The sequence below is a fragment of the Chamaea fasciata genome, unplaced genomic scaffold (assembly GCF_029207755.1).
Source record: "Chamaea fasciata isolate MVZ Bird 193981 ecotype frontalis unplaced genomic scaffold, bChaFas1.0.hap1 SCAF_2, whole genome shotgun sequence".
NCBI classification, from domain to species: Eukaryota; Metazoa; Chordata; class Aves; order Passeriformes; family Sylviidae; genus Chamaea; species Chamaea fasciata.
This window is the reverse complement of record NW_027094087.1, coordinates 52693128-52720577: the sequence shown is the minus strand read 5'-3', so window position 1 is coordinate 52720577 and position 27450 is coordinate 52693128. Positions and strand designations below refer to the sequence as shown.

At 40.4% G+C, this 27450-nt stretch overlaps 1 protein-coding gene across 5 annotated transcripts in view; it reads left to right on the top strand.

The window, feature by feature from the left end:
* The first annotated feature begins 660 nt into the window (after positions 1–660).
* RNASEH2B (ribonuclease H2 subunit B) overlaps positions 661–27450 on the top strand; it is a 42950-nt gene continuing 16160 nt past the window's right edge. For 2 of the 5 annotated variants that reach the window (XM_066176123.1, XM_066176119.1), the window contains exons 1-7: positions 661–813; positions 11814–11885; positions 14816–14923; positions 17240–17316; positions 19849–19969; positions 25902–25966; positions 27198–27303. In XM_066176123.1, coding sequence (XP_066032220.1) covers positions 732–813; positions 11814–11885; positions 14816–14923; positions 17240–17316; positions 19849–19969; positions 25902–25966; positions 27198–27303 — 631 coding nt within the window. In that variant the 5' untranslated portion in view covers positions 661–731. Of the gene's footprint in view, positions 814–6452; positions 6521–9884; positions 9922–11813; positions 11886–14815; positions 14924–17239; positions 17317–19848; positions 19970–25901; positions 25967–27197; positions 27304–27450 lie in introns of those variants that run through there. The other 3 variants (XM_066176120.1, XM_066176121.1, XM_066176122.1) reach the window with 3 other exon arrangements.

Genomic DNA, 27450 nt, shown 5'->3' with positions numbered 1-27450 from the left:
ATGGACTGTAGAGGGAGAATCAAGACCACCCAAGCCCCCCCAAAGCCCTCCGACCCATTTCCGGAAAGATCTGAAAGATCGAACGGCACTTGGTAACTAATTTACATGGAAAATGAGAAACCTGTCTTCAGGGTGCAGAAAACCTACCCATAAAAAGGTACCCCTCCAAAGCCTGGGCAGATGCCCCTAGGACCACGTGCTGGATCAATGCTGGAATCAGGACTAGCGATCTCTTTTCCTCTCTCTTTTCCTCTTTGTTCCTCTCTCATTCTCTCTTCCCCTCTTTAACTTATCTCTTCCTTTCTCTCTTCCCTTTCACCCTGCCCCTATATCCAAAACCCACCGCCGCGTGCTTACACGGTAGGTCAGGGACTAACAAAACAATTTCCACGCCAAGTGTGCAGTTCACTACTTAAACCCTCTTATCGTTTGCGGACCCTGTGACTTCTGTCGCTCCTCTGGACCACGAGCGTTTAGGAACCCGGGGAGCTCCCTTCTCCCTGCGGGCCGGGGGCCAAGAGAGGCTTCGCCGCCGGCGCTCCCTCCCGCCACGGCCGCAGCCCCGCGACCTCCTTGCGCCTGGAAGGGAAGAGGCGGAGCGGCCGCGTAGCCCGAGTCATCGCGGCGCCGCCCGGCCCCTTCCCCTGGCGGCCCGCCCCGCCCACCCGCCATGTTGGCGCGGCGGCGGGAACGGGAGCGGCGTGATTGCGGGATCGCGGGGCGCCCGGAGCATGCGGGGCGCACGGAGCGGGCAGGGCGCGGAGCGGCGTCCCGCGGGCGCGCACCCCGCGCAGTGGGTGCTCATTGCCCCAGGTAACCCGGCGGGGTCGCCCGGCGGACGGGCGGCTCTGCCGCAGCGCCGAGCTCGCCCGCCCCGCCGGCCGGCTCGGGCAGGAGGCGGGCGCTCGGCCCCGGGGACTGGGGCGGCTGCCGGGGCTGCTGCGGGCCGCCCGCCCTGCCCGGGTGTGCTAACAGCGGGTTGAAACACGGCCCCTACACGAGGCCCCGCAAGGTACCCGCCCTCCCCTCTCCAGGGACCCCGTTTGCCTCGCTGGATCAGTGCGTTTAATTTATGTGTGTTATTAGGGTTTGGCCGAGGGCTCTTGCCGCCGATGCCCCCGTGGGGTCTCGCTGTCCGCGCCCCGGAGCTGGCGGCCCGCCCTGCCTCCGTCCCCGCAGTCCCTTCCTGTATTTTTCGAAGGAAACGGTTTAGTGCCCTAAGCCACAGCTGTCAAACAGACTTCAGTCCTAAGCCAGAGTGAGATCTCCTCAGCTCTTAATTCTGAAGCAGTAGAGCTCCACATGGCAGCTCTGCAAGTGCAATATCCACTGTGTCGTGGGGGCTCACTCTCTTCCGTGCAGCCCTGAATCAGTGGGAGGATGCCTTTGCTCCCTTTGCATGTGTTTCTGCCTGGTATCAGGTTTAAACAAACAGATCACAAAATGTTTTGCTGTTAAAGGGGATGAGTGAAACAGGATGTGTTCAAATGCCAAGACGTTAAGAGGAAGGAGACAACTGTCTTTTTCTAGTTTGGTTTTTAAGGAAATGCCACTTTATGATTATCTGTGGGCCAGCTTTATACTGTGGCTATTTCTTAGCTCGCCCATAACTAAAAAGTGTTAATAACCAAACCTGATAAAAAGGAAGAGCTCTTTGGAGTAGTTTTCTGAGCTTTGCCTGTGATGATGTGAGAAATACTGTAAATGGCACCACTGAAGGAAAGGTATAGCAAGAGCTTTGTTCAGCAAAGGTTGAAAATAAGTCAGGAGCTCAATCTTGAGACATGCACCCATAAGAAACCGGGCTTCTCTAGTTACATAAGAAACAGAACCGATTGTTATGATTTCACTGGTTCCTCTCTTCCTCTACTTTTAACTTTTCAGTTCCACCCTTTGGTATCTGACATCCTTGATGCCTAAGAAAGGAATTTATAAAGTGAGGAACTCCTCTTTTTTTAAAATTGACTCTAGGCAGACTAGGATTTAAGGCTGAATCTTGTATTAGATGGCTGGCTATGCCAACAGATGTCCATACTGTGCAAATATTTACAAATATGCTTAGCTTATGCATGAGTAGTCAGTTCTGTGCAGTAAGTTAAATTCTTCAGTAAGTGTTTGCAGGATTGGAGCCAGAGCTTGTAACTTTCATGAAGCCAGACAGTTTGTATTACCAGTTATGCCAGCACAGCTCTGACAAAATTTATATAGTACTCCAGACCTGTAAGAAAGTTTATTAAGCCTTAGTTGAACTTCAAAGCGCGTAGTGATTTTTAAAAAACAGTCTGTGGCTGATAAATTCAGAACTCCACAGCTGATGAGACTTGCCAGCCAAATGAAACATTTCATGATTTTAGTTTTGTTTTAGCATTATTTTCAGGAAAGCTTTTTTAAGTTAACGTGTTACTACTTTTCAGAATTTTGCATTTCATAACTGCCCTGTTGAATGAATCGCAGAAATTTTTCATTGGCTGTTTAGCAGAATGTGTAGTAGGAAGACCTGATTGCTTTCAGGAATGAGGATGGTTGCAGTTGGATTTAGAACAAAAATGTCCTTTGACAGTAAAATTCTATTCATACGACAATTAATATCTTCATAATACCTGTATGGCATTATGATACATGCATACATAAAACCGGCTGGTGCAAATAAGTACAGGATCTGTTTCTGGATGTGAGTTCAATGCCATTTGTTCCCAAGTCTACTAAAAGAAGCTTGTCTGATTTAGTATTGAAGGTTATGAAATTACTACTAATTTCCTTGTTTAAATACACGTTTATATGCTGTTAAGTTGCATGGACAATAAATTGCTGCTCTGCTATTCAGAGCATGTGTGATGACTGAGGAGACAAATTTCAGTTTTATTTCTGATTTTGTAGTTTTTATATCGGTTTCAGTGTTCTGGAAACAGTTCAGAAACAAGAAATCTCTTGTGTCAGGTAGAACTGCGCATGTTCTTTGTTGAAGTCGTGATTCTGGCTAGAGGAATGCAGTCAGAGTGGATTTTTTAGCAATGGTGTGAACTGGTTTTAGAGGGACAGCCTGTCACTTTCTGTGGCAAGTGATTAATTCTGTCGTATTTCCAGTACTGTAAAAGTTTGGTGATTAGTGTTTCTCTCATGCCTGCACATCAGAGCTACAAACCATATGCTCAGCAGTTACTTTGCATAGTACGTGGTTCTGTGTGATTCTGTGTTTGTAGAGGTGAGTGAAGGCAGGGAGGGGAAGCACGGTTGGCGGAGGCAGTCTTTGCCCTCACCAGCCCTTCTGCCACACCAAGACACTTGGGCTGTTTGACATGGGAGAATCACACAAAGGGCAGTCCAAGTAGGAAGGGAAAAGGAGAGCCTCAGACAGTCATATCTGAGCTGACTGCTAAGCAGCTTCTGTGTGAGATAGTAATTTTTGTCTTTAGAGATGGTAGCCTGCCCTTGGCCTGGCGAGAGGTCTTGTGGTGGTGTTTCTGCTGATACTTGTTTTTATTTCCATAAAGATGGGACAATTTGACATGCAAATCCAATCATATTTTTATGATTTTGTAAGTGTAATGGTTCTTTGGTTAGGGCTTGAACCACCAAGGGCAGGATAAAGAGGGAAGCCAGAAGTAGTGGGAGAGGAGTTATGAAGTGCTGCTCAGGCAGGGTGAGAAAAGGGTGGTAACCATGTTAATCACTCCAGAAAGGCTGGAAGCTGCTGATGGACATTGTGCAGCCTTATGTAGTGAGAGGTTGAGAAGTGGATGTGAGTGGCCAGGAGAGAAAACAATGAACAAACAGGAGGAGGGTAGACAGAGGGATTGGGTGTTGTGGAGGAAAGGAGAGAAAACTTGGTCATGTTGGTAGAAGTAGAGCTGTGCATGCTGGGCTTGAAACAGAGTCAACTCTTAGGGCCATTTCTGCAGTTGCAGATTAACTGTGCAGTGGATATACAGGCACCAGATTTAGCCTGGGGCAGGCTCAGCTCAGAACTAGCAGTTTATTAGTTCAAGTGCTGTGCCATGTTAACACATCTCTGCTGTTTCTAGAACCAGCTTTGCAGTGCAGCTGCTTTCTGACAGTGTCTGAACTAATAAGTCCTGATGGACCAAGCTGGCCCTGTGTAGACCCGCTTGGGTGTTTTCTGTGCTGTGCTCCATGTTCCAGGGGATTTTATTAGCTTGGCTGGGAATCTGGATCTGAGCTTGCTTTGTGCAGAGTAGTTGACGTCGATGGTTAAGAAGACCTCCCAAATCTGGAGTTCTGGACGAGTCATGGTATGGAGACACCAAAGTGCTAACGAGTCCTGAAGGACCATACGGGCTTCGTTGGTGGATGGCTGAGTTTCTAGATAGTGCTTTCCTGCATTTCTAGGGGTAGTTGGGTAGTCAAGGCTGTTACATTGCCCATGTATTCAAACTCTTTACCCCTGAGAATGTAGAAATTCCTGTACTGGCCTTCTGTTGTTGGTCTAGCTACTGAACAGGTACAAGAGAAAAGTAGTAACTCCTGGGGATTAAACCTTGGCTCTCTCACGGCTACAAAGTTACTAATGATGTGCTTTAGTAGAGCAGATTCTGTCTGTATTTACTGAGTATCCATGTGCTTGAAAAAAAAAATCCTGCTACTTTTTCATGTGGATGTAGGAAATTTCTGCCTACCTTTTGAGCTCAGCCCATGGAGCTACCATTTTTTTATGTGTTCTCTGAAAATCGAAAGAGCTAGAAGTTATTTTCTAGACTGAGAAATACTGCTGAGACTCAGCAGTATTTTAGGGCTATCTAAATCTAAAGATTTTTAATTTTAGGACTATCTAAATCTAAAGACAGGACTTTGGAACACTCAAATACTGTGGTAAAGTCACTGTATCTGACATAGATGTGATCTGGGCTCTGTATAACAAATAAACATTCTTACATAATGGCTTCAAACTGGTCTTCTCAAAATCACACTAGCTGCTTAACAGGATTGGTGTGAAGGACAGTCTCTTTTTCAGTATTCCTGAGGGATAGGTGTTATGTCAGAACTGGAACTATTTATATCCTTCACTGGTTTTAGCAAAGAGGTCAGGAATTGAAGGCAGTTTTCTAAGTGTGGCGTTCCACTCTACACCCAAAGTTAAGACTGATGTATTTAATATGTTCTGTCTTTATCTGTATTAGGAAAATAAGTAGGGGTTATCTGCATGCTGAAAATTATTCTCAACCTTTAATTTTCTGAGCTGGACAAGTTTAGCTGAGCACATTTTTTCAGTCTACTGTTTTCTTAAACAGTAAATTGACGAAGTCTTTTATTGTGTTATGGGAACTGCCATATGAATAGAACTGGAAGGGTTGCAGTGGGGGAGGGAAGTTTAACAATTCTTTTATTTTTAGGAATTACTTATTCAAAAATAAAAGGAGCAGTTTCACATTAGACTTGGCAAATTGTTTGAACAAATCTCATATATGCCAAAAGTCAAATGGAGGCAGAAATAAATGGACTGTGATGGCAAACCATGGGGCATCAACACACATTAAATTAATCCTCCATCCATTCAGTTGAGACTAAGGAACTTTTGTCTCCATGCATTAACCGAGGAAGTATTTGACTTGAAAATTTTGAGTCATAGTGAGGGACGGTGTCATAGGAAAAGAAGCTGTAGAATACTTAATTCGTGAAAGTAGTTGGTTTTAAAAACAGAAGTAGACAGGTTTTGCGTTAATTTTTTTCCCATCCTTGTCCTTTGATACAGCTTTCATTTAGTGTTTTAAAAGAAGTTCAGTTTATCTGCTATGAAATACATCACACGGCTGGGCTATTAGGGTGCTTGAATCAAAAATTGTAATGAGTGTCAAAATTGCGCAGAATAATTGAACGTTCATACTTTCCAGAATAATCTAGGTAAAGAACTTGGAAATAATGTTTGCAATAAACAAGTATGTGTTTTTTTTAACAGCTGAGTGAAAACATCAGAAAGCCTATATAAAATATGTGCACATGTTTATATACCTTTTTTAATAAGGTGAATGCGAATATGCTTATTTTAGAAGTTAGCACTCTGTGGGCCTATTTTACTAAACCTCCCCCTAAACTGGCATTTGCGTCTCCTGAACAAAGCCTTTTGCCTGCAGGTAATTTGCACTATTTCTTACATGTCATCTCCGAAAAGGCATACTGAGCTCTGCTGTGAATAAAGCAGATATAACTGGCCATCTAAGGAGCCAGAAGGAAGCATAGCAAATAAAATAACTGAAAAGAGATGTTTTAATGTGTAACACCATCTCCCACTTCTGCTTTCTGCCATCTGGCTTGGAAGAGACCAACTTATGCCAACTTAGGCCTCTCTGCATATGGGAATAGGGCTGATTCAGCCAGTAATACAGCTGCACCAGTGCTGACCCTATAAATATTGAGAAGGGAAGTCTGTAGTTTTTATCCTTTCAAGTGATAACCAGTTCTTGAACTTCTCAGGACTGACCTCCCCTTTATTGAGCTGAAACTCTGCATCTTCTGCCAAGCATCTAGACTTCAGTAATGGATGAATTAGTACTGTCCATTGCTGCTAGTAAGTCCATGAACTTTTTTTTTTTTTTTTTTTGGCTAAGAAATTAATTGTGCCAGCATAAGAGGAAGCCAAAAGATCCTCTCAGACTTAAGTCTTAAAATTTAGCTGTATAGCTGTGTCCTGGAGCAAAAGACTATTCAAACTGTCAAGTATCATTTCTTTATGAAGTTGTGGTCAAGATAGAAAACAATGCCATTTTTAGATACTGTGTTTTATTGTAGAATGTTCTGAATTATGTTACAATGAACATTGTTGTCTTAGGTCACCAAATAATAAATGCCATGATTACCAAGCTGATAATCATTCTGTCTTTTACAATAGGCATGACAAAAGTCCCCTCACTGAAGTGAGTACTATGTACAGTCAAAGAAGGAGTAAGGTGGTGAGGTAACATCAAGTTTACATAACTGAATAACAATTAAGATTATTTCCAAAAATCAAGTGTGGGCATGTACAAACCTATACCCTCTATGTAAGCACCTGGAAAATATTGTCTGTTTGCAGGGGTGAATCGAGCTGTGTTCTGTTCAATGCATCCCAGAGTATTGTGAGCCAAGGAAGCACCAGGGTAGACCTGTGGCTCATCTCCTGCTTTCTCAACTCTGTAAATTTATGTATGATCTGGTTTTCTAATAAGTGTGCACTGGTCAAAGACACCTGTGTCACATGTGGAGTAGGATACATTCCATACCATCTACTCCTGCTTTGGGTTCTGTCTCTTGTTCCAGTGAGATAACTGGTAGGAATGAAAGATTTTTACTTCTTCATTGTGGCTGGTTACTTCACAGCTGGATGAGTGAACTGAGCTGACTTGCTGTGAGGCCATGTGATTGCTGGTTTCGGTGGAAAAAAGCAGCTGAGATGCAAAACAAGAAGGGAGCAGAGTTGGGGTCCCCTGGACTGCACTTTTCTATGGCCTGTGATCTTTGGTCATTTGAAGCCATTTAGAAAGCTGTATCCTCAGTCTGTGCATACCTGAATTCTTCTATTATGCTTGTAGTTAATGACCTTGTAACTTAAAAAAATCATCAAAAATTTGGGTGTTACAAAGTACTGGATTTATTAGTTATTTTTCACTGGGCTTTTTTCAGGGCATGCTGCACAACAAAGGATATGGACACTGAATTAAAGCCGTTTTTATGAGGGTTGAGATTCTAAAAAGAACACAAATAAAATGTTTATTAGATCTAACCTATCTGTACCCTTAGGCTTCATAGTTTAAAGTCTTCCATAAAATGTCTGTTTAATGGGCACCATCATAATGTCTCCATCTGACACACCTTTCATGCAGTTAGAAGCTAAGAAGGGAATGGAAAAGAGTTGTGTAGGTGACGTATGGTTTAATATCTGTTTTTAAATGAAATCTTAACTTTATATTTCCAGACTTAAATAGTTCTTTTTCTTTGCAGTGTGGTGATGGTTGGGAAATTTGTGCTCTCAGAGGGTTTTTTTCCTCTTACGCATTTGACAGATATTTACAGCCTTTTTGCTTGCTTGGCTGGCAGCTTTTTGCATGGGAATTCCATATAACTTGATATTAGTCTGTTATATATAGTATTCTACAAGCATTTTTTAAAAAAGAAGGTGAATAGACTTTGCATCATCCATAACAGTTTCATAACTGTTAGTGGGAGTTTTTTGCTGTTTTTCAATTTATTTATGTTACTGTACCAGGTTACGCTTCTTTGTTTTAATGATGAGATTCATTAGTGCCTCATATCTATCCATTGTGGAAGAAATTATTGCCAGAAGTCCTTTGAAAGCTGGTTCATTTTCACTTCGTTGTGTTTATGTGTTTTAGAGAATTTGCCTGGTTGTATGTCTGTGCTCCACGAAACACAATAATCTTTTCTCCTTTTCTCCAGCTGCCTCCTGGAATTGTCTGCCTTCTGTCTTCCCAGACAGGTTAAAGAGTGACTTTCTGGCTGAGATGCCTCCTTGAGACAGGATTAGTTGAGTCCCTCTGTACCCTTCTGTCAGTTTTTTGTATCATGATCATGTACGTTATCCTAGGAGAAAGTCATGCTGTAATGACACATGTTAGTAAGCTGACCTGTCTGTGGGTCACTGTTGGTAGAGGGTGTACTGTTCAGAAAGGTCTCACCTCTCTCCCTCCAAGTATTCTTGTAGATGAACAAGTTTCTCAGGGCTGAGCTATGGAAACTGTTACAATAAGCATGGTAGAAATCGTCTGATGTTTTCCGTTAGAATTTAACAAAACAGCTCTCCCTGTAATGTTACTTTTTTTCTGTTTATTTTCTCTAAGGTGATTTCTTATCTGGAGGTGAACCTTAAAATTGAAAAAAAAAAAAATCCCAACCTAGTTTAACTCTCAGTTTTGCTAGAAAATGGCTACAGTACTGCTTTCTAAGAAGCCTGTGTTTACTTAACTTTAAGAGATCCTTGCTGAAATACAAGGACTGATAAATGTAATGGCATTAAAGAAATCCAGTTACCTTTCCTGGCTAAAGTCCAGAACACAAATAAGTTAGGTTTGGACACCTAACATCAAAAATCCCTTGCTCAGCATTTTCCTAGTCATGAAGTATTTCAATTCAGACAAATAAGGCCTTCTTTGCCCTTAAGGCCATATTAATACTGCATCCAGTTTTCCAAGCGGGCATTCTCCCAATTGCCTCTTTTTTTTTGTCTGCCAACTTGACATATAGTAAAGCCAATCTATAACAAAAATATACTTCAGATGCCCCTGGAAATGGAGTGGAATATTGCCTACATCTTGAGGAAACTGAAAGAAACTCAAAGAAACCACTTTTGCCTTTGCCCAGTCTTTTCCTTCTCCTTGTGCATGTCCCTTCAGACAAACTATTTCCTGTGGCAGCTGTGTGGGAAGTGTGACATACACTCTGATCCCATCTCCATGAGATGCTGGACAAGCCTGCAACTCAGACTGCTTGTTAGGGTTTGATCCCTGGTGCCCTCTGTGCAGGGGTGAACCCCTTGGAGCCTTGTGGAGCACCAAAACTCTCCGCGGGCAGAGCTGTGCTGCTCTTGGCATGGGGAAGAGCTCCTGGCAGGGCCAGAGGGGCAGAGTAGAGAGTGCTGAGCCTGGGGTAGTGTGGGGCAGGCCTGGGTGAAGGAGGGTGGTTATCTGCCTTGGGAAGGTAGAGGATTGGTGAGGAAGAGATGGGACACTGTATCCCTTGGGTTTGTTAGGCCCCCTACCTGTAGGTGTCTCCCAGGCTTAGCCGAGATGGATGCATTCAGTGTGTTACTTGCAGGTTAGGAAGAGAGCATCTCAACCCAGTAAAGATGCAAATGTCATTAAAAACAGCAAAAAACAAGGAAGGATTGTTGACTTAATTGCTGTCAAGATGCAACTTTGGGCTCAGCTGGACTCATTCCCAGGGTTCATCAATCTATGCATGAAGAAAGCAGAACAAGTGAGCGCTGAAAGTTCCTTTGGGGTTTTTTTGTTTTGCTTTTTGTTTTAAATTTTGAAACTCACATTTACTGTGTATATTTTAACATGTTCATGTGAAACACATCAAAGCAAACACATGCAGTGTGTTTCTTTCACTATCATTAATCACTTCAGTGTTTTAAAAAGTAACAAAAAATACACTAATGTTAAAATGTGGTCAAGAATTGAAATATACACAGCTCAGAAACTGGAAAGTTGCCTTTGCCAGGGCAAATGTAGCTTGACAACCATGCGTTTATGTATCAGCATGTGAAGCAAGTCTGGTTAGCAAATATGGGCTTTTTCCATTTAAAGCCCTCAGCTTATATTGAAACTTTTTGAAGCATTTTTTCAAGCCACCTGAAGATTCAGTTGAGGGGAAGAAAATAACTTTAAATTCTCTGAACAACTCTGAGAATTATTACCCTCTCACACTTGTATCACTAAACACACTTGTTTTTTGTGTCCTGCATATGTCTTTATCTGGGCAACTTCTGTTGGTGGCACAACTGAATAACAAGGAGTGGATATGAAGGTTGAGAGTTATTTGGACCTTTTTTTTTTTTTTTTTTTTTTTTTGGCCATGAGGTGTTAGTGAACAGTTAAGTGTGAGAAGTCCACTTGTCCTTTAAAGATTTGTTGGGTTTTAAAGATTTGGCAGGGTGGAGGACAGCTACTTTCGGTTGTTCCTACTTCCCTGTTTGCCAAAGAATTGTGCCAGATTCATCTTCTCAAACCTGCTGGATGCTACTGAAAGGGGAAGGACAATGTGGCACTTCTGTTTCTTTGAATAATCATGCAGTCCACCTCTACTGTTCTTCTCTGCTTTCCTTAGCAGCACCATAACACAAACATCAGCCTGATCTCTGTCAGTCCATTCTCTGGGGTCTGGATACTCATTATATATGTGAAATGTTGTAGTAAATTTCCTTGCTCTGATGAATGCCTGTGTGAAAGGAACTGGGGCAGAACTGGCAGTGTGCGGGCTAAGAAGGATGATGCTGTCATGGTGCTCTTTACTGAGATGTGGGAAGTTGTTTTCATAAATACAAGTTAGACTTTCCCTACAAAGAGAACTTGGCTAGAATATAATTAACTTGGGATACTTATAGATGTGGGTTTTTTTACTTGAGTCAGCGTCCTTGTGGTAGCTGTTTCCTTCTTTTTTCAGTTTCACAGAAAAAAATTATACTTTTGTGGCTCTTCTTTTTGTCTTCTGTTTGTTCGAAGATAGAGGAAAGAGAATAACTGTAAGGGGCTTCAGCCGGAGGTGCTGCATTCTCTCAGCTTCTTTTTCTTGTGGGGAGAATTAAATGCAGTCTTTATTTTTCAAGTTTATACATGACAGATAAATAAGTGTGCATGTTTTTCACAGAAGTAACAACTAGAGTAAGATAATTCCTGCATAATCTGGCTTTGTGAAAGCTTTAAAGGATAGTTTCTTCCCATGTGTATTTTACCTTTTGCAATTTTTTAATGTCCACGTTGTGCTTGGCCTAGCTAACCAAAGCATTCTCATTGTCTTTGTGACTAATCAGGGCAGCATATCAGTTCATCTTACTTAACTGGGATGTCAAATTTAGGAGCTCTTTTGCCTGAAGGCTCTCTAGGGGGAAATGGTTTTCAAAATCTAAATCATCCCCAGGTGCATATCTTTCCTGTGACAGATAGAGAGTGCCAGGAAGTCTGGAATCATAATTTAAGTGCCTTGATCAGGTAGGATGAATTTGGGCTGAGGCATATAATTTTTAGGCAGATGTGTGTGTGTGTTTTCAAAAAGTGTCAATCCAATTAATTCTGAATGTCTTGGAGAAACAGATGTGAAATACTTCACAATTTAGAAGTTCATAACTTTTTCCTCTCCCCCTGCAGAGGCTGCTATTGACCCCCCCAAGACACCTGAGAGCGAACCCTTGTTTACAAAACTGCGCAACCCAAGCACAGGCAAGTTCTGGAGCTGTGACATGAGCCTCTAAAAATTCTGGTTGATTTTTTCCACCACCAAAAGTTTCATATTTCACAAAGCTGAAATAATGATGATAGGTACAAGTCTTAAGTGCCAAAGATACTGCTGGTTATGCCAGATGGTTAATGCTGTGCAAACATTTAGGATTTCTTTTATAATTTTAATTGGTTGAACTGTTTATTCATCAGGAATATTGGCAGCACAAAAAAGGGGTGTAATTTAAGTCCTGTTTTCAAGTGCATTAGTTTTGGGGAGCTTACAGTATTGGGTGTTGAGTCCAAGTTTTTTTTTAAATCCAAATTTAGGCTTCTTAGCATTCATTTTATGCTATAAAATAGAGTTAGAAGAAGTGATTCAATTGTACTTACCAAGCCTTTTGGGTCTTTTCATTTTTAAATCTAATTTTCTTTTCCTGGCCCAGATCATGGTGTCTCTTTTCTCCTTAACAGAGGATGAGGCACTTTGAATTCAAAATGCATTGGAAAGACCAGCAAATGCAGTCAATACAATGATACCACTGTCCCACGGTTACTTTCTCCTAGTCAGATTGCTCTTTTTGTCAAGTATTTGTAATTATTCTGTGATTAATTAATAATTGTAGTATGTGATACTGCAACAGAAACTTGAGGTAAGCTTTTATTAGGATTAACATTCTGTTGGAAAAACATTTTTCATGCCGATTTTTTTTTTTTCTTTGCCTCAGGTGGTTTCTTTTCCATAGATTAAAGTTTTATGGTTTTGGTCTGAAATTGACTGCTTGTATTTATATGTATTTACATATGTGTGTGTAATTGAGTCTTCAGATGCATTTTAGTGTCACAATATAGGAACCATAATTGTTCTTGAAAGAGGAAAATTGTCAGAAATAATAATACAGAATGTAAAATCAGTTACTCATCATGTTACCTGGTTCTTGGTTGCTCAGATTGACAGTGGGAATATAAAGCCACATATATTTTCCACCTGTGTTATTATTTCCTGCTGTACCATATTGGCTTTGTAGTTTGTTATGTTTATAAAAGCATAGATGTTAATTTGTTTTTCTCTGTGTAAAAAGAGATCTGTTTACCTTGTAGAATCAGAGATCTTGGGAAAGTTTTCTGGGGAAAACCTAAAGTGCAATGATTGCCTGGGTGTGTGCCTTTAGAATTTACAGGACCTTCTTTATAGGCCTGCATAGACTTTCAGTTATGTAGCCTGTTATAAATATGAAGCCTGAAAATGGAAGAACTGAGAACACACTATTAATGTATTTTCCTTACCTTTGGGTCTAGCAGATGGATTGTTGATGCCAGATACTGTGTAAGTAGGCACTGAAGGACTCAGCACACTGTAGAATTCATGCTAATCACTTTATTAAATAAAAGCATGCTTTTATTTAATAAAATATATGTCCTTTATATAGACAGGTTAAAAGGACAAAATTTCTATCCCTTACAAAGACTATAAATCACGATCAGACTGCAATTCGGAAGTACCACAGGAGGCATCGGTGAAGTTGTGAGAAAAGCTGCCCCAGTACTCTCTCCATCCCCTGGAGTTCCTGTCTAACAATACCGTAGGGAACCTGTGGTGACTGTCCTTTTAGCATAATTACATAAATTAAGGGGCTTTACTTAAGTAATAAGAAGGGTCCTTTTCCCAAGATTTCATAGCTCACCACTGGATTTGGCCAGCACACTCACTGGTAGGAGTCTTAAGTTGTTTAGTCGGCACTTCTGTGAGTAGTTTGTTATGGTGCTGATCAAACTGTAGTGTAGACCCTTGTTGAGGGTGCACATGGTAATGGTTTAAAGCTCTGCTCCCCCTTATGACTACTCGTTGCTCCTCTCCTCCCCTACCCAAAAGAAAAATTATCGGAGTACTGAAATTATATCCTTAAGTGAGGTTAAACATCTGGTCAGCCTTTTGAATAAAGGGGAAAAAAATGCATTATCAGTCATTTTTGGGAATTCATGTGTCTGCCCATTTTTGCTGACCTCCCTCCACACCTGGGGGTGTCTGCAGACTGAGAAGAGCAGTGCTGATGTCAGCTTTCAGGGCTTACACTGAGGCTTCTCAGAGCCAGCCCATGGATCTGCAAGCAGCTTTGCAATTCATGTGCTCAGAGCAGGACAGCCCTGCTATAGTTGCTCTTGTTTCTTGAAGGTGGATTGATAACCAAGATAGAAGCAGTCCAACCAATAGACTCAGCTGACCACATTTCAGTGGCCCCTTCTGTAGCTGTGGCAACTTCCTATTTCCGATATGGAAAATGCCAGTCCTGTTTGCAATGTGTTGTCACCCTTTCATTGTAACCCAAAACTAATGTGAAATTGTAGAGCTGTGTTATGGGATGACCTAAAATAAAGCTTTCCTTTTCCTTTCTCAACTGTTAAGGTTCTGATGGGCACTTCAAACCAACTTCTTCTACCTTCCTTGTTTACTTCATATGTCTTCCTATACAGAGTCATCACAATCCATTTTGGTGCCCCAAAAAAAGAGTATTTCAAATTGTCCATGAAAGGTTTGAGGCTTTTGTTCCCTTAACCCAGAGTCCGATATCCTCAAGACAAACATGATGGAAGGAGAGGGAATTCTCTGTTTTCCACCTTCCCCCTTCACTGCAGAAAAAAGCTGATTTCTTGAGTGATTTTGATTTGGGTTTGGATCAAAGGCTTTGTGTTGTATGATGAACTATTCACACATCTTATTTATTGATTCAAATTCAGTTTCGTTTATAGAGCTGGTAAATGAACATCTGTATATAATAGTGTTTTTTGTCTGAGCTCTCTTTGTAGTGAGTTTATGTAGACTGTGTGTATGTTTGTGTGTCTGTATGTATATAAGGCACATTCTTCAAACATATTGGGTATTCTTTTGATTTTTCTGAAAGCTTACAAACACAAACCAGATTTCTTTTCAACAGGGGAAGCAGCCCTTTACTTATTCAATAGTGGTGCACAGCAGCTGTTTGAAGTAAAAGCTTTTCATGAGGAACGTCGTTCCTGGTTTATAGGTCAGACTGTTCAACAAGGTGAGTTGGATAATGTGTCTTTCCCCCATCTTTAACCAATGTTTGTACACAGACCTTCCCTCTCTCTTCTAGTAAATTTACAGGTGATTTTCCTAGTTGTTTTGAGACATGCTGCATCATATCCCCACCTTCTGATAGACTCATTTGCCATATGGATTTAACCAGGGCTGGGGGCTTTGTCATTTCTCTTAAAAGGTTGATTTTGGCAGCCTCAATTAGACAGATGTTCATTTGTCATTTTTTGAAGGGGGAAGGAGGAGTAAGTAATTCAATTGTGTTTAAACTGAAGTGCCATAAAATAGCTAGCTTTCCTTGTCAATCACACCAGCAAGTCCTCTGTGTAAGTTAATATGTATTATCCTATGGGAAGGAAAAGAAAGGGCTGGAGGGCCTTAGCTAGCTGAGCAAAGTGGTTTGTTAAAGCTCCAAGCACTGGAATGTATGGTCTTGCAATCTTTAAATTACCTCTGCAGTCCTCAGCCTGAGTGCTGGGTTCTCAGGAGAGGCCTGCTGTCTGAAGCTGCCGTTTCGGTATTCTCTCTGAAGGGAGCTGGTCTGTACTGCCCTGGACATTCTCTGTTCCTGCTCACCTTTCTGGTAATGAGGAGGAAGCTTGTGTAACTTGCTTGTGATGGCTTTCACAATCCATTTTCAGTAAGAATGTTATTGTAGCAGTGTTTCTCTGCCAGCATGTTCACAGACCAGCATGTCCATAAGTATTAATTCTGGAGATTAAGGTATATTTATTTTATTCCTTTTCATTAGAGAAAAGCCCGTTTATAGCAATAAATAAAAGCAACCCTTCCAGACATATGCCTTCTTTAACAGTAATATCCCGAAGTGTGTGCTAACTTTTAAACATCCTCTGCAGGCACATAAAGCAATGCAAGCAGTATGTCTCTGAGCTTTTCCTTGCTCTGTCTTGGGGGTGAGCCAACAGCCTGGGTCTGCTCCCTGCACCCAATTAGGTTCACGTTGTATTCTCTCTCTCCCTTTCTAACCTTTATTTTGGCCCTTGGGAAACAGTTGCCTTAAGAAATCATGCCCTCGGTTTTCTTTAAAAAATATAGTGGAAAAATTGTTCCTGAATGTTAGGGCTGCTGTATCTCTGAAACGGTCAGGAGAAGAACAACACCAAAAAAAAAAAAAAAAAAAAAAAAAAAAAAAAAAAAAAAAAAAAAAAATCTGTGTGTTAGCAGTTAAAACAAGTTATCTGGTTATCTGCAGAAAGGGGCAGAGGTCTTTATGCACCTCTAGTGAGTCTGAATCTTTAGAACAAACCAAAATAACACTTTCTGGAGGTTTGGTGGAAAGCATTTAAATGGAAGCTTTGAGAAAGTGGCTAGTGGGTTTTTTTCCTTCTGATTTCAGTTTCAAAGCTTTTGTGTTTGTAAGTAGTCCTGATGCGTGCTTTGCCTCATGTGGAGCATCATGTTGGTAATACACATGGTAGGTTGGATATCAGCTTTTCCCAAACCACATTCTTCCCACATGATCTTTTGTTAGTTTTAGGGCCATCATAATAGGATTTTCTTTTCTTTAATTATCTTAACCATGTGATTTAAAACAAAAAAATTACATTTATTTGCTTTTGGTTTGCTAATTACTGTCAAATTGTCATCAATTATTTTGTCTCATTAGTGAATTTCCTTGATGTTACATTGTTTCCAATTATGTGCAGTTATACAAAAAGCCTGACTAAGCCATTGTCCTGCAATGAACTCCAGATGGGCAGAGGTGTCTGTTTCAATGGGAGACCAAGTTTTTCCTTTGTGCGTAACCTTGAATGCAACATACTGAGCCGTGTTTTCTGACCCAAGTTTATTTTGTTCCATTAGAAGACTGCATCAGATTCTCCCTTTGGAGATGAAGGCAGCTCTCACTTAACTAGCCCTTGAAATTCTTCCTTGTCCTGTCTATGGCTTCTGCCAGCAGTTTTGCCCTGTCCAGTGTTAGAGGTGGAGTATTGCTGAATATCTCTGGTATACCAAACCAATTTCTGTTGCCCCCAAATCTGCCAATAGAGGGCAGCTTCAATTTTGCTGGTTTTAGTACAGTCCAGGAAAAAGCCAAAACTCAAGAGTACCTGAAGCAGAAGTCCTGAAGTGGAGCTTGTGCTTTGGTTTGGCAGGGTAGAGAATTGAGTCATCTCTGCATTTTTAATATAAAATTACAAATACAGTTTTTCTGTTTGTTTTATTAAAATATTGGGATACTTACTAAAAAAAAAAAATTGTTCACACTCCTAAAAAACATCCTAAAGCCCCAAAAAGTCAATATATTGTGTAAGCTTAGTTTTGCATATCTGTCACCTAGATGGGCGCCTGCTGTTTGTTACACCAATGGACCCCTTGTTTCTGATACTTTACTACCTCATAAAGGCAGACAAAGAGGTAAGCCTGCTTTATTTTTTTCTCTGAAATTCTCAGGAGAAAACATTATTTCTGACTTCAGTTCTGCCAAAGTTATGTTAATTTTACAAAGAGTGGCTTCCATAATAATGGAAATATATTTGCATTTAAAGCAGAATTATCTTAATACCTAGAAGTATTTTTGTTTGCATCAAGGTTTTTGGTCGTTAAATTATATTGCAAGAGTCAGCTTTCAATCTCTACAAGCACTTGTCACCTTCTTTTTTAAGAGAAGAGAATCTCTTTTGTCTTTTTGTGAGAGCCCGTCCCAGAACTATTGAATTTAAAATGCTGACATGTCATCAGATCAAAACAAACCAGTGCCCTTTCTGAGGCATCAGTAAAATGGTTATTTTGGGAAAGAAGGGAAAAAGAAAGAAAAATTAGGATGCTAGAGAGAAGGAAGGAGAAGCATTTCTGTGGCGGTTTGAACTTGAAAGGAAACAACAACTTTTGTAAGGATGCCATATCATTGAACAGCAATGGGACGATCAAGAATCCAAAAGTTGGGTAATTAAAAAATGGCTTCATTGATTTTTTGTGGGTGTAGCAAAACCTCACTTAAATTTCTGAAATGTATCAAAAGTCATAGGCAAATTTACTGGGTTTTTTTATAAGCAGCCTGTGAAAAAAGGGACACAAAATAAAATGGAAATGTTGGGCAGTTTTGTTGGTTTTTTGCTTGCTTTTTTTGTTTTGTGGAGGTAGTGGTTTCACTTTATGCATCCTAAGAGTTTTTGTTCTAAAAGAATTACTACAAGGTTGCTTGCTATTTTCTGGTTTAGATTGCAAGTGGAGAATGCAGGTGAACAGTTTTCTTATGGTGAAAAAAGAAAGTCTTCCTGTACCTTTGCAGTAGTAACTTACTGTTCTGTAGTGATTTTTTAATTATTTAAGGTATAGGATGTGCAGATGTATTCTGTATTTCTGTGGTCAGGATGGTCCATCAGACAAGGTCATTCCACAAGTACTTCATCTTGTTCCCTGGGCACTGCACTCTGAATTCATCATCCCTTTGAAAGCTTTATGCCAAACTTGAATTAGGGGAGTAGTAAATCTCCTCTCTTTATGTGAAGGGGTGTTGAGGTAGCCTGAGTAAAGGACAGCTACTGCTGCTGTTTCTGTGCATGGGAAGAGTTCTGTGCTGCCCTTCACTTTTTCAGTACATTGTTTTCTGGTTTTCTAGGCCAGGCATGATGCCAGATACATGCAGTACTGGGTCCTAAAAAAGGGCAAATGAATTCCTGCAGTGCCTTGCCTAAGTTAGTGTATTCTACATTCTTGTGGCAAGGTTAGCCTGAATGCAGCACAATCACTTCCAGCTTGAACTAATGGATATCACTGGAAGATACCATAGAATCATGCTTTGCATTTGAGAGTGTGATGCAGGATTGCTTGGTGTGTCTCTGAGCAGAGGCATGTCCTATACAGCACTTTTCTTGTCTTAAGCTCTGTGCCTGTGCATGATGTAAGTGTAGCTGTCTTGCTTTGTGTCACAAGCAGGTAAGTTATCTATAAGAAAGAGCTTATTGCAGTTTTATTTTTGTGTCTCCTAATTTATTTTTGCCACAGTTATTGTGCCTTTTCCCTTTTAAGGAGAGAAAACCCTCTAAATACTTTCTTGGTTCTGCTTTTTGTGTGGTTTTTGGGATTTTTTTCTTGTTTTTCTTGTGATTTAACAATAGGTGGTTGCTTTTATTAAGCCTCTGAGTGTCTAGCAAGAGAATTAACTAATAATGAAAGCAGTGTACCCCAAGTGGGTTTTTTCATGCTGACCAGTATAATGAGTTCAGCCTTGGCTCCAGAGACCACGCACTCGCTAAGCATGAGAAGCTCACAGAGTCTTTGTACTGATGCACTAAAGGATCTTTCCAAAGGGAAGGTTGCCAGTTGTGCCAAACCATGCTGAATGATTATGCATTGTTTGGCAATGGCAAAATTTGTTTGATGGTTCTGTCATGTGTTGGGCTATTTAAGTTGTGCCAAAATCACTTTATATCCCTACTCTGGCCAAACTGGAATTGACTTTGCAGAGGTGAAAGGTTAATACTGTGTTCCAGAAGCTGCCCTGCTCCTTTGAGATTTATTTTTGTGGAAGGAAAAGCAAAATTTGAATGGAAGTTATGACACTGGGTTTAATCCAACAGGTTTTGGTTTAAAACACTATTGGCACACACTGTCTGCTGTGTCTTATGTCATCTTCCAAAAAATCCCGCTGTACTTCACATTAGTTTCTCCCCATGTTGTTTTAAATTTGGCTTTTTAAGTGCAGTGTTTGAAGAGTTCAGCATTTTGCAGGTATTTACTGGTCTGAAATAAATATTTATAGCTTGCTTTGTAATCAGTTTCTGAATATGTCATGTGTTACCATTCAAAATACGATCTTCTTTAAGTCCTTTATTTTGAAACTATGACCGTTGCATGCATATATATTTATATACATATGTGTAGTGTGTATTATATGTGTCTTAACATTTTAGTAATGCTTTTGTAATCTCTTTGATGTATTTTCAGCAGCTAGGAAAGTTCCAGCCACTTGATCAAGTTGTGCTAGACTCAGAATACCCTAGCTGCCCATTGCTGCTGAAGTGTGCAGATGTTAAACAATATATACAGCACGTGACAGAAGAAAAAGGTGAAAAAAAGGGGTGTGGGGGAGGGAGGACAAAAAAAAAAAAGACTCAATTTGTTAGTGTCACCTCATTACAAGATCGATTTAAATATTGTTTTTTGCATTACCAAACAACCAAAGTGCTGGACACAGCTGTACTTCAAAAACAGAAGCTTAGGCTTATAGCTTGTCATTAGAAATGTGTGGATCTCATATTATCTGCTGCAACTCTGAAACACTCATGCAGTCTTGTTGCTAGGTGTCATACAAATGGTAAATCAATCAGAACTGGCTTCTTGATGTTGTATATGTTGTGAACTCTCTTTACCTTGGATCAGAATTTTACATCTCTCTTTATTTAGTGTAGAATAGTCTGGTGTGGAAATGGTCCATTTTATTTTTTTTCATCCTTTGTCACAAAGCATTGAAACAATGAGTAGAAAGAAGCTGGAGAAGAATAAATATGCTGCTGAGAAAGGAGAGCACAAGTTTTCTGGCTTTGCATAATTTAGTGTTGTGGGTTAAAGCTAAAGACTTAATTGTTTTAAAATAGAAAAAAATGGGATGCATAAGTATATGAGAGAGGAAACTCAAATGGAAAAAGTTAGCAAGCTATCAATTCTGTACATAGTTTCCTCAACCTTTGCTCAGAATTCCCATTGGAGTGGGGGCTTTCATTTTATTTGAGGACAATATATGCTTTCTAGGAAAGGGACAGGAGCATGACATTATTTTTGCAGGTTTGCAGATATGCAAAATGTGCAAGACCTCAGGGGTTTTTTGTCAGTCCTTTAAGTAGCATTCTACTTAGGCTTGCATTTGAACTTCAGGACAGGACATGTTTCTGTTGAAAATGCTCACTTTCACAAGGGAGCAGAAAATCTAGGTAGGAGGGTTGTTGTCACATTCTATTTGGGACTGGGGTAGTTGGAATTATGTGCTTCCATAAACCCATAATTGTGGAGAAATATAACTATTCCTCCTGCATTTCCAGAAGAACTTACAGAAACATTTAGTTACATTTTGTATCATGTAGACCAAACAATCTTTTCCTTTGGGTGAGTCCCGACTTTTGAGAAGGCTTCTTTAGGACGTGTATGTGAAATGCAAAACCCCTTTTGCCTTCTCATGAAGTGACAAGTATTTCCATTTAAAAAGTATTTTTAAGCTTTCAGGCAATTGCTGTGCCCTACAACGTGCCTTATGTGGGATAAGTAGCCAGGGTGAAAGAAGAGCTGTTAAACTTCTGTGTACAGAATGAAACGATCATCAAGGTTGGAATAAACCTTCAAGATGGTTTAGTCCAAGTGTCAACCTAGCACTACCATAATCACTCCTAAACTGTATTTCCAAGTGCCACGTCCAGATTTCTCTTGAGCACTTCCAGAGGCTGTGATTCCACCACTGACCTGGGCACTTTATTCCAAGGCCTGACCACCCTTACAGTGAACAGATTTTTCTAATATCTCATGTGAAGATCTCCTGGTGCAACTTAAGGCCATTTCCTTTTGTCCTTTTACTTAAGACATGGCAGAGGAGACCGACCCCCACTTCAGTGCAAGTCCTTTGTATTTCTGTTAGGTGTAGGGAGCAATAAGATCCCCCCTGAGCCTCATTGAGAGTAAACACCTCCAGCACCTTCAGCTGCTCCTCATCAGACTTGTGCTCCAGAGCCCACCTCAGCTCCGCTGACCTTCTCTGGACATGCTCCAGCACCTCAATGTCCTTCTTGTAGTGAAGGGCCCAAAACTGGACACAGGGATGGGGACAGTCCCTGCCCTGGTCCTGCTGGCCACACTACCTGATACAGGCCAGCATGCCATTGACCTTCTTGGCATCTGGGCACACTCTGGGTCATGTTCAGCCACTGTCAGCCAGCCCAGATTCCTTTCTGCTGTACAGCTTTTCAGCCACTCTGCCCCCAACCTGTAGTGCTGCAGAGGTTTGTTGTTTGTTGACCCAAGTGAAGGACCTGGCATTTGTCCATGTTGAACCTCATGCCATTGGGTCTTGGCTCATCAATCCAACCTTTCCAGATCCCTCTGCAGAGCCTTCCGACCCTGCAGCAGATCAACACTCCTGCCCAACTTGCTGTCGTCTGTGAACTGACTGAGGGTGCACTCAATCCCCCCATACAGATCATTGATAAAGATAGTAGATAAAGAATTGGTCCTGGGGTCACTAGTGGCTGGCTGCCAGCAGGATGTAACATGATTTTCTGGGCCTGACCATCCAGACTGGTTTTTACCCAGGGTAGAGTGTACCTGTCCAAGCCATGAACTACCAGCTTCTGTAGAACAGTGCTGTGGGAGACAATGTCAAATGCTTTCCAGAAGTCTAGGTAGACAACATCCACAACCTTTCCCTTATCCACTAAGTGGATTACATTGTCATAATGGAGGTCAGGTTGGTCACCCATCTGAGAAGGTAAAAAATGGTGCCACATCCTTTTGGCTGTCAAACCTAAGTCTGCATAGGAATTTAGGACAAGGTCTGGATTATTTTTTTGAAGGGGCAATTCCTCCAAACAACAGTACAGCCTTTGGACAGTGTTTGTTCCCAAAACAAGACCTTAAAAAAAGTTAAAAACTTTAAAAATATTTGCTATAGACAAGATCCTGTCTCTTGGCATAACTTCTCTATCCATTTTGATACTGTATTTGCAGTTGTCAAATACATCCTCCCATAAACTGTATTCTGTTAGTGGAGAAGATGCTTCACCGCTTGTTTTTTTTCCATTTTAAGTAATGTATTATGTACACCTATAAGTTTGTGTTGTTTTGCCAACAAATTATATTGGCTGTTATAAAGGTGTGTTCATTTCCTGGGTTTTGTTTTGAAATGTGAGGTGAACAATGCTTTTGTCATAAAAGCTGTACACACACATCAGCTTTATGTGATGTTCTTGGATTTTCCCAGGCATGTACCTGCATGTACATGTTACTTCTTTTCTTGTTCAGGTTTGGATTGGGTTACAGTGGGGCTTGTTCTTGGGATTTCTTTCTTTTTTTAGAACACCAAGAGTACTGTTATGCAACAAACCCATTGGCACTTCCTTGCCTGTCATGCACACATCACCTTTTTGTTTAATCCACTTCTATGTGTTTCATATTCTCATGTCTTTTATTGCTTGTAAAAAATTCCAGCATTATGACTTCAGGTACTCATTCTTTTCTGGCTCTTAAGACCTGTTGTCCACTTTGTAGCCTTTCTCATTTAAGGAGTAGAGCATTAGGGCAAGAAATATCAGTTGTGTTAAGGCTTCTGCAGCTCTTTTCTGCTTGACAGAACTTAACAACATAATTATTTCACTCTTCATTTAGTCTTAAGACTTTTAACATCTGTCTAACAAATTCTTACCCCAGAGCACTCACAGTTTACACTTACTGTATTAGCAGAAAATCCACCTTTCCTGGCCTCAGTCTTGAAGGGCACTGAAAATTCATTTAGCTGAATTGAATTCTGAATTACCTGCTTTAGTAGTTGTGGAAAGGGCGTGTTACAGCTCACTAAGTCTGGGTGAGGCAAGTTGTTTGCTAATGAATTCCGACATTGGATTGAATGTGCAGTAGAGAAGGCTTAAGAAAGGGTTATGAATTCCACTTCTGGAGTGTTACTCTTTGTTTCATTTTGCAAGGCAAAAGCTGCACTGTGATCTTGTCTGATGTGATTAACATGAAGAGCCAAGAAAACTTACCTGATTAGAATAACTAAATAATATTGCCAAGCTTGTATTCCCAGAAGGTAGGAAAAAAGGGGCCATATAGGTTTCAGAGTTATGGAAAACACTGAGAAAATAGATTTTAAAATGTGCTTTAGGCAGTTTGCTCAACAATACATCAGGGAAACTTCCAAGTCTACATAGCGATTACCCGATCACTGAACATATTATTTAATTGTAGAACCACTTATATTCCATCTGTATTTCTCAAACCCAATCTTTCCAGATGTCTCAGACCAGTTTTATAGGCACCAGACACATTAGGGAACAAAAGGCTTTCCAATATGTACTCATATTATCAAACGTAGTCACTAACTCTCACCAATATCAAATGTGCATCACATGTTAAATCCACGTTCCAATATTGAATCCTTTTGTCAGCAGTTTGCGACTTTCATAACTCACTTTAATTCTTCAGAGGTCTCAAATATTGTCAGTTTCTAGAGTTTAATAGTCAAAACTGTCAAGTGCACAAAATATTTTCAAACAAAGTGATCTCTGAAGGGTTCAGTGTAATTATTTTTCACATGTTTTAATGAAAATGGCTTCACAGTTCTACATTTCCTTTCCCTGAGTCACTCTGAATCATGCTGTTGTGGGGGAGTCTGCCTGAGCATCCAGACAAGAATTACTTTTCAGCATGGGTTGGGGGATGGTGCCCAGAGGATGTCCCTTCCTCGAACTTTCTTAGATAAGAGAGGAATCCATGAATTGCACTCACTGTACTTGAACCCAAACCACGTTAGCCCTTTGAAAAGCAGGTTCAAGTATCCCGAGTGTTTCTCCATTTTCTGCTTCTCTTCTTTCAGAGCCATTTAGAAGCTTCTAAATTCTAAAGCCTGCAGCCAACAATTCACAGCTTTACATGCAGCTCATCATAAAGCAAAGTGTGTATTAGTGTATTTTTCATTTTTGCTCTGAAGAATTTTTGTATGTTGCTATTGTACATCTATTGAGACAGATTTAAACTTTTATCTTGCAAACAGCTTTCCTCGACCTCTCCATACCCCCTGCCATGCATACAGAAAGAGCACATAATAGTGCATGTGTTTATGTGCAGTTTGGAAGAGCCAAGATAAACCCCAAAGAAGGAAATGCTGAAGGAATCATAAATAATATGTTGTTGTTTGCCAGGGGAGAAGGAAAATCCATGAAATGAGCGTTGGAATATGACTCTCTATCAGTAAATGACATGAAACAGATGTAGGTATTTATGGGAATGGTATACAGGAGATTAAAACTTATTGAAATACCTGTTAAAGAAAAATACTGAAGCAGCAGGCTCCAAGATCTCCTGTGAAATCTTATTAGGCATCTGATTCTGTTTCCCAAATGTGGCTTTCTATGAGTTAATACTGAATTTTTATACTGCAATTTCCCTAAGCCTTCATAATTTTCTCTTTTGCCTGGGTGTTTTGAACTCATGTATCTCCAGATAACTGATCACATGTGAATGGCAAGTGTTCACGATGCCCTCATTATCACAGGGGAAGCACTCTCTGAAATTCTTATATCATCAAGTTAATTTGTGTTGCTCCATAACTCATGAGTGAATCATAATTCCTCCCACAAGGAGTGAGTTTCGCTATTTTGGATTCTGTATTTTCTTTTAACATTGTATTGAATTATGTAAAAGTGGGATAGGAGTAAAAATTCTGCTTTAGTCACTCTGACATGGGAGAGGAGAACAGGTAGGGAAAGGGTTTATTGAAGAGGTGGATGGTTTAGCTTCAGTAACCAATTCTTTGTCTTGGCCCCTTACTAGGTGCTGGAATTCAGTACATAAAGATTCAAGATAATCTGTTGTAGAAAGGAGAGGGGAGGATCATGGAACCAACATTTTGTGTTGTGAACTATGTAGTTAAAATCACCAGTCCAGTGACATAAGTCAGTGAAGGTGAAGTGAAACTACAAGGGCTTGAGAAGAGTCTTAGTGAATTAAGGGAAACCAAGATTACACATAAATGTATAAAATCTGTGTTTTGCTGCATTAGGTCCTAATTAAAGAACTATCAAATTGTTAAGTCTTGTTCATATCAGCTCAGTCTGTTTATTTTTTTTTTGCTTCCAATATTTTTGGAACTTATTGCCCTGATATCAAACACGTGCGAGATGCAAACAAGCAAGATGCAAATTAACTTTTATATTGTATCTACAAGTTAAAAGATTTTAAAGGTATTGAAAATGCAATCCAAACCAGACATGACTTTTTTCCCCTTGGTTGTTTTTTCTCAGAGATCGACAGTCAGAAATTCCACAAATACAGCCAAGAGAAGACACTGAAGTGGTTAAAGAAAAAGGTATTGTGTTTCTCTTTTGCTTTAAAAATTGCTAGATGTTTAAAATGAAAATGCTTATTAGCTTGTCCATGTTTGCATTGGAGCCTTGTGCTGTGCCTCAGTTCAAGGTATGTGTCCTGTCCAAGAAGGACAAACATCACAGTAAAGTTGCTCCACTTGGGAATGTGATCAGGTGCTAGGGATATTAACAAGCTTGTTGCATTTCTCTTTTTGACGGGACTGGCCATGAAAGAGGCCTATGGGGTGTGCGTAGGAAGAAGAAGCTGTCAACTTATTGCTGTAGGCTTTGCATAAGGTGAGGAGCTTGCTTTTGCTTTGTCCTTTTCCTGGATGGGCTAGAGGAGAGTTTTGGTTGTTACAGCTTCTAAATTCTGCCATGCTTTGAAGCTGGACAGAGCTGCCTTGGTTTTGTGCTACAAATGTGTTTCCTGAAGTTTTGGCAGAGTTCACTCAGAATGGTCCTGGTTTGGTTGCTGTTACCCTGACCCAATCATGCCGTTCAAGAGGTACTGTACAGTACAGTATGCCAGGAATAAACTACTGTTAAAGCTAAGCTTGATGGGGTCTTTGTTTTGGTGTAAAGAAGGTGAATTTCATTTTATTCATGCACATGTGCCCTTAATATGATGCCATTCTCTAGAAAAAGATGGTATGCATCACATGATGAGGACGCCTTGTCTTTTAAATTAATCAATACAAGCACAAAATCTGGTCCACTTTCTGCAGTGATGGGGCCTGGGAATGAATACCTATTTTGCAATGATTACCTGAATATTTACATGTGAACAGGTACCTGTTTGTGTTGCTGAAAATACCTTCATCTGACAGTTCTCTCTCTGTTGGATCCAGCACAGCAGTGCTCTGTAAAGTCCTTAATCTTTGATTTCCACCAAGGTCTGCCTTTGCCATCCTGCTGAGCTCAGGAATGTTCTCTGAGCAGGTGTATTTCTCACCTGTATAATCATGGCTGTTGGGTCTGAGTAGCTCAAGCTCATCTTAGGGTGCTGCAGAAGTGGTGCTGTGTTGCCAAGGAAACATGTTCAAAGACAAGCTAGTTTCTTTGGGTTTTTTGAGCTCATCTGCTAGTCATTACAAATGTATATTAAATTTCACCACAGTCCATAACTTGAGTGTTTTATATGCTTGAAACAAAATTACAAGAGCTTTGTCACTGTATTAACATGTGCATAACAATACTGATACAGGCATTTCATTCTTTGGTTTTCTGTAGGTTAATCAAACAGTGAAAGCACTTAAAAGCAACAATATATTGGTAGGTGAAAAGGTGCTTGCAAGTACATTTATCAACAGTAAACAGATCACAGATGCTGAGGAAGGTAAGAAAACTAAACGTGGTAATGAATTCCATTTTTGTGAAGTCACATAAGTAGAGATAAAACACATGATTAGAAACTAAAATACATTGAAATTGGCCTTTGCAGTAAATTTATTCCCTGTACAGAAAATTCCATATAAGCTAAGAC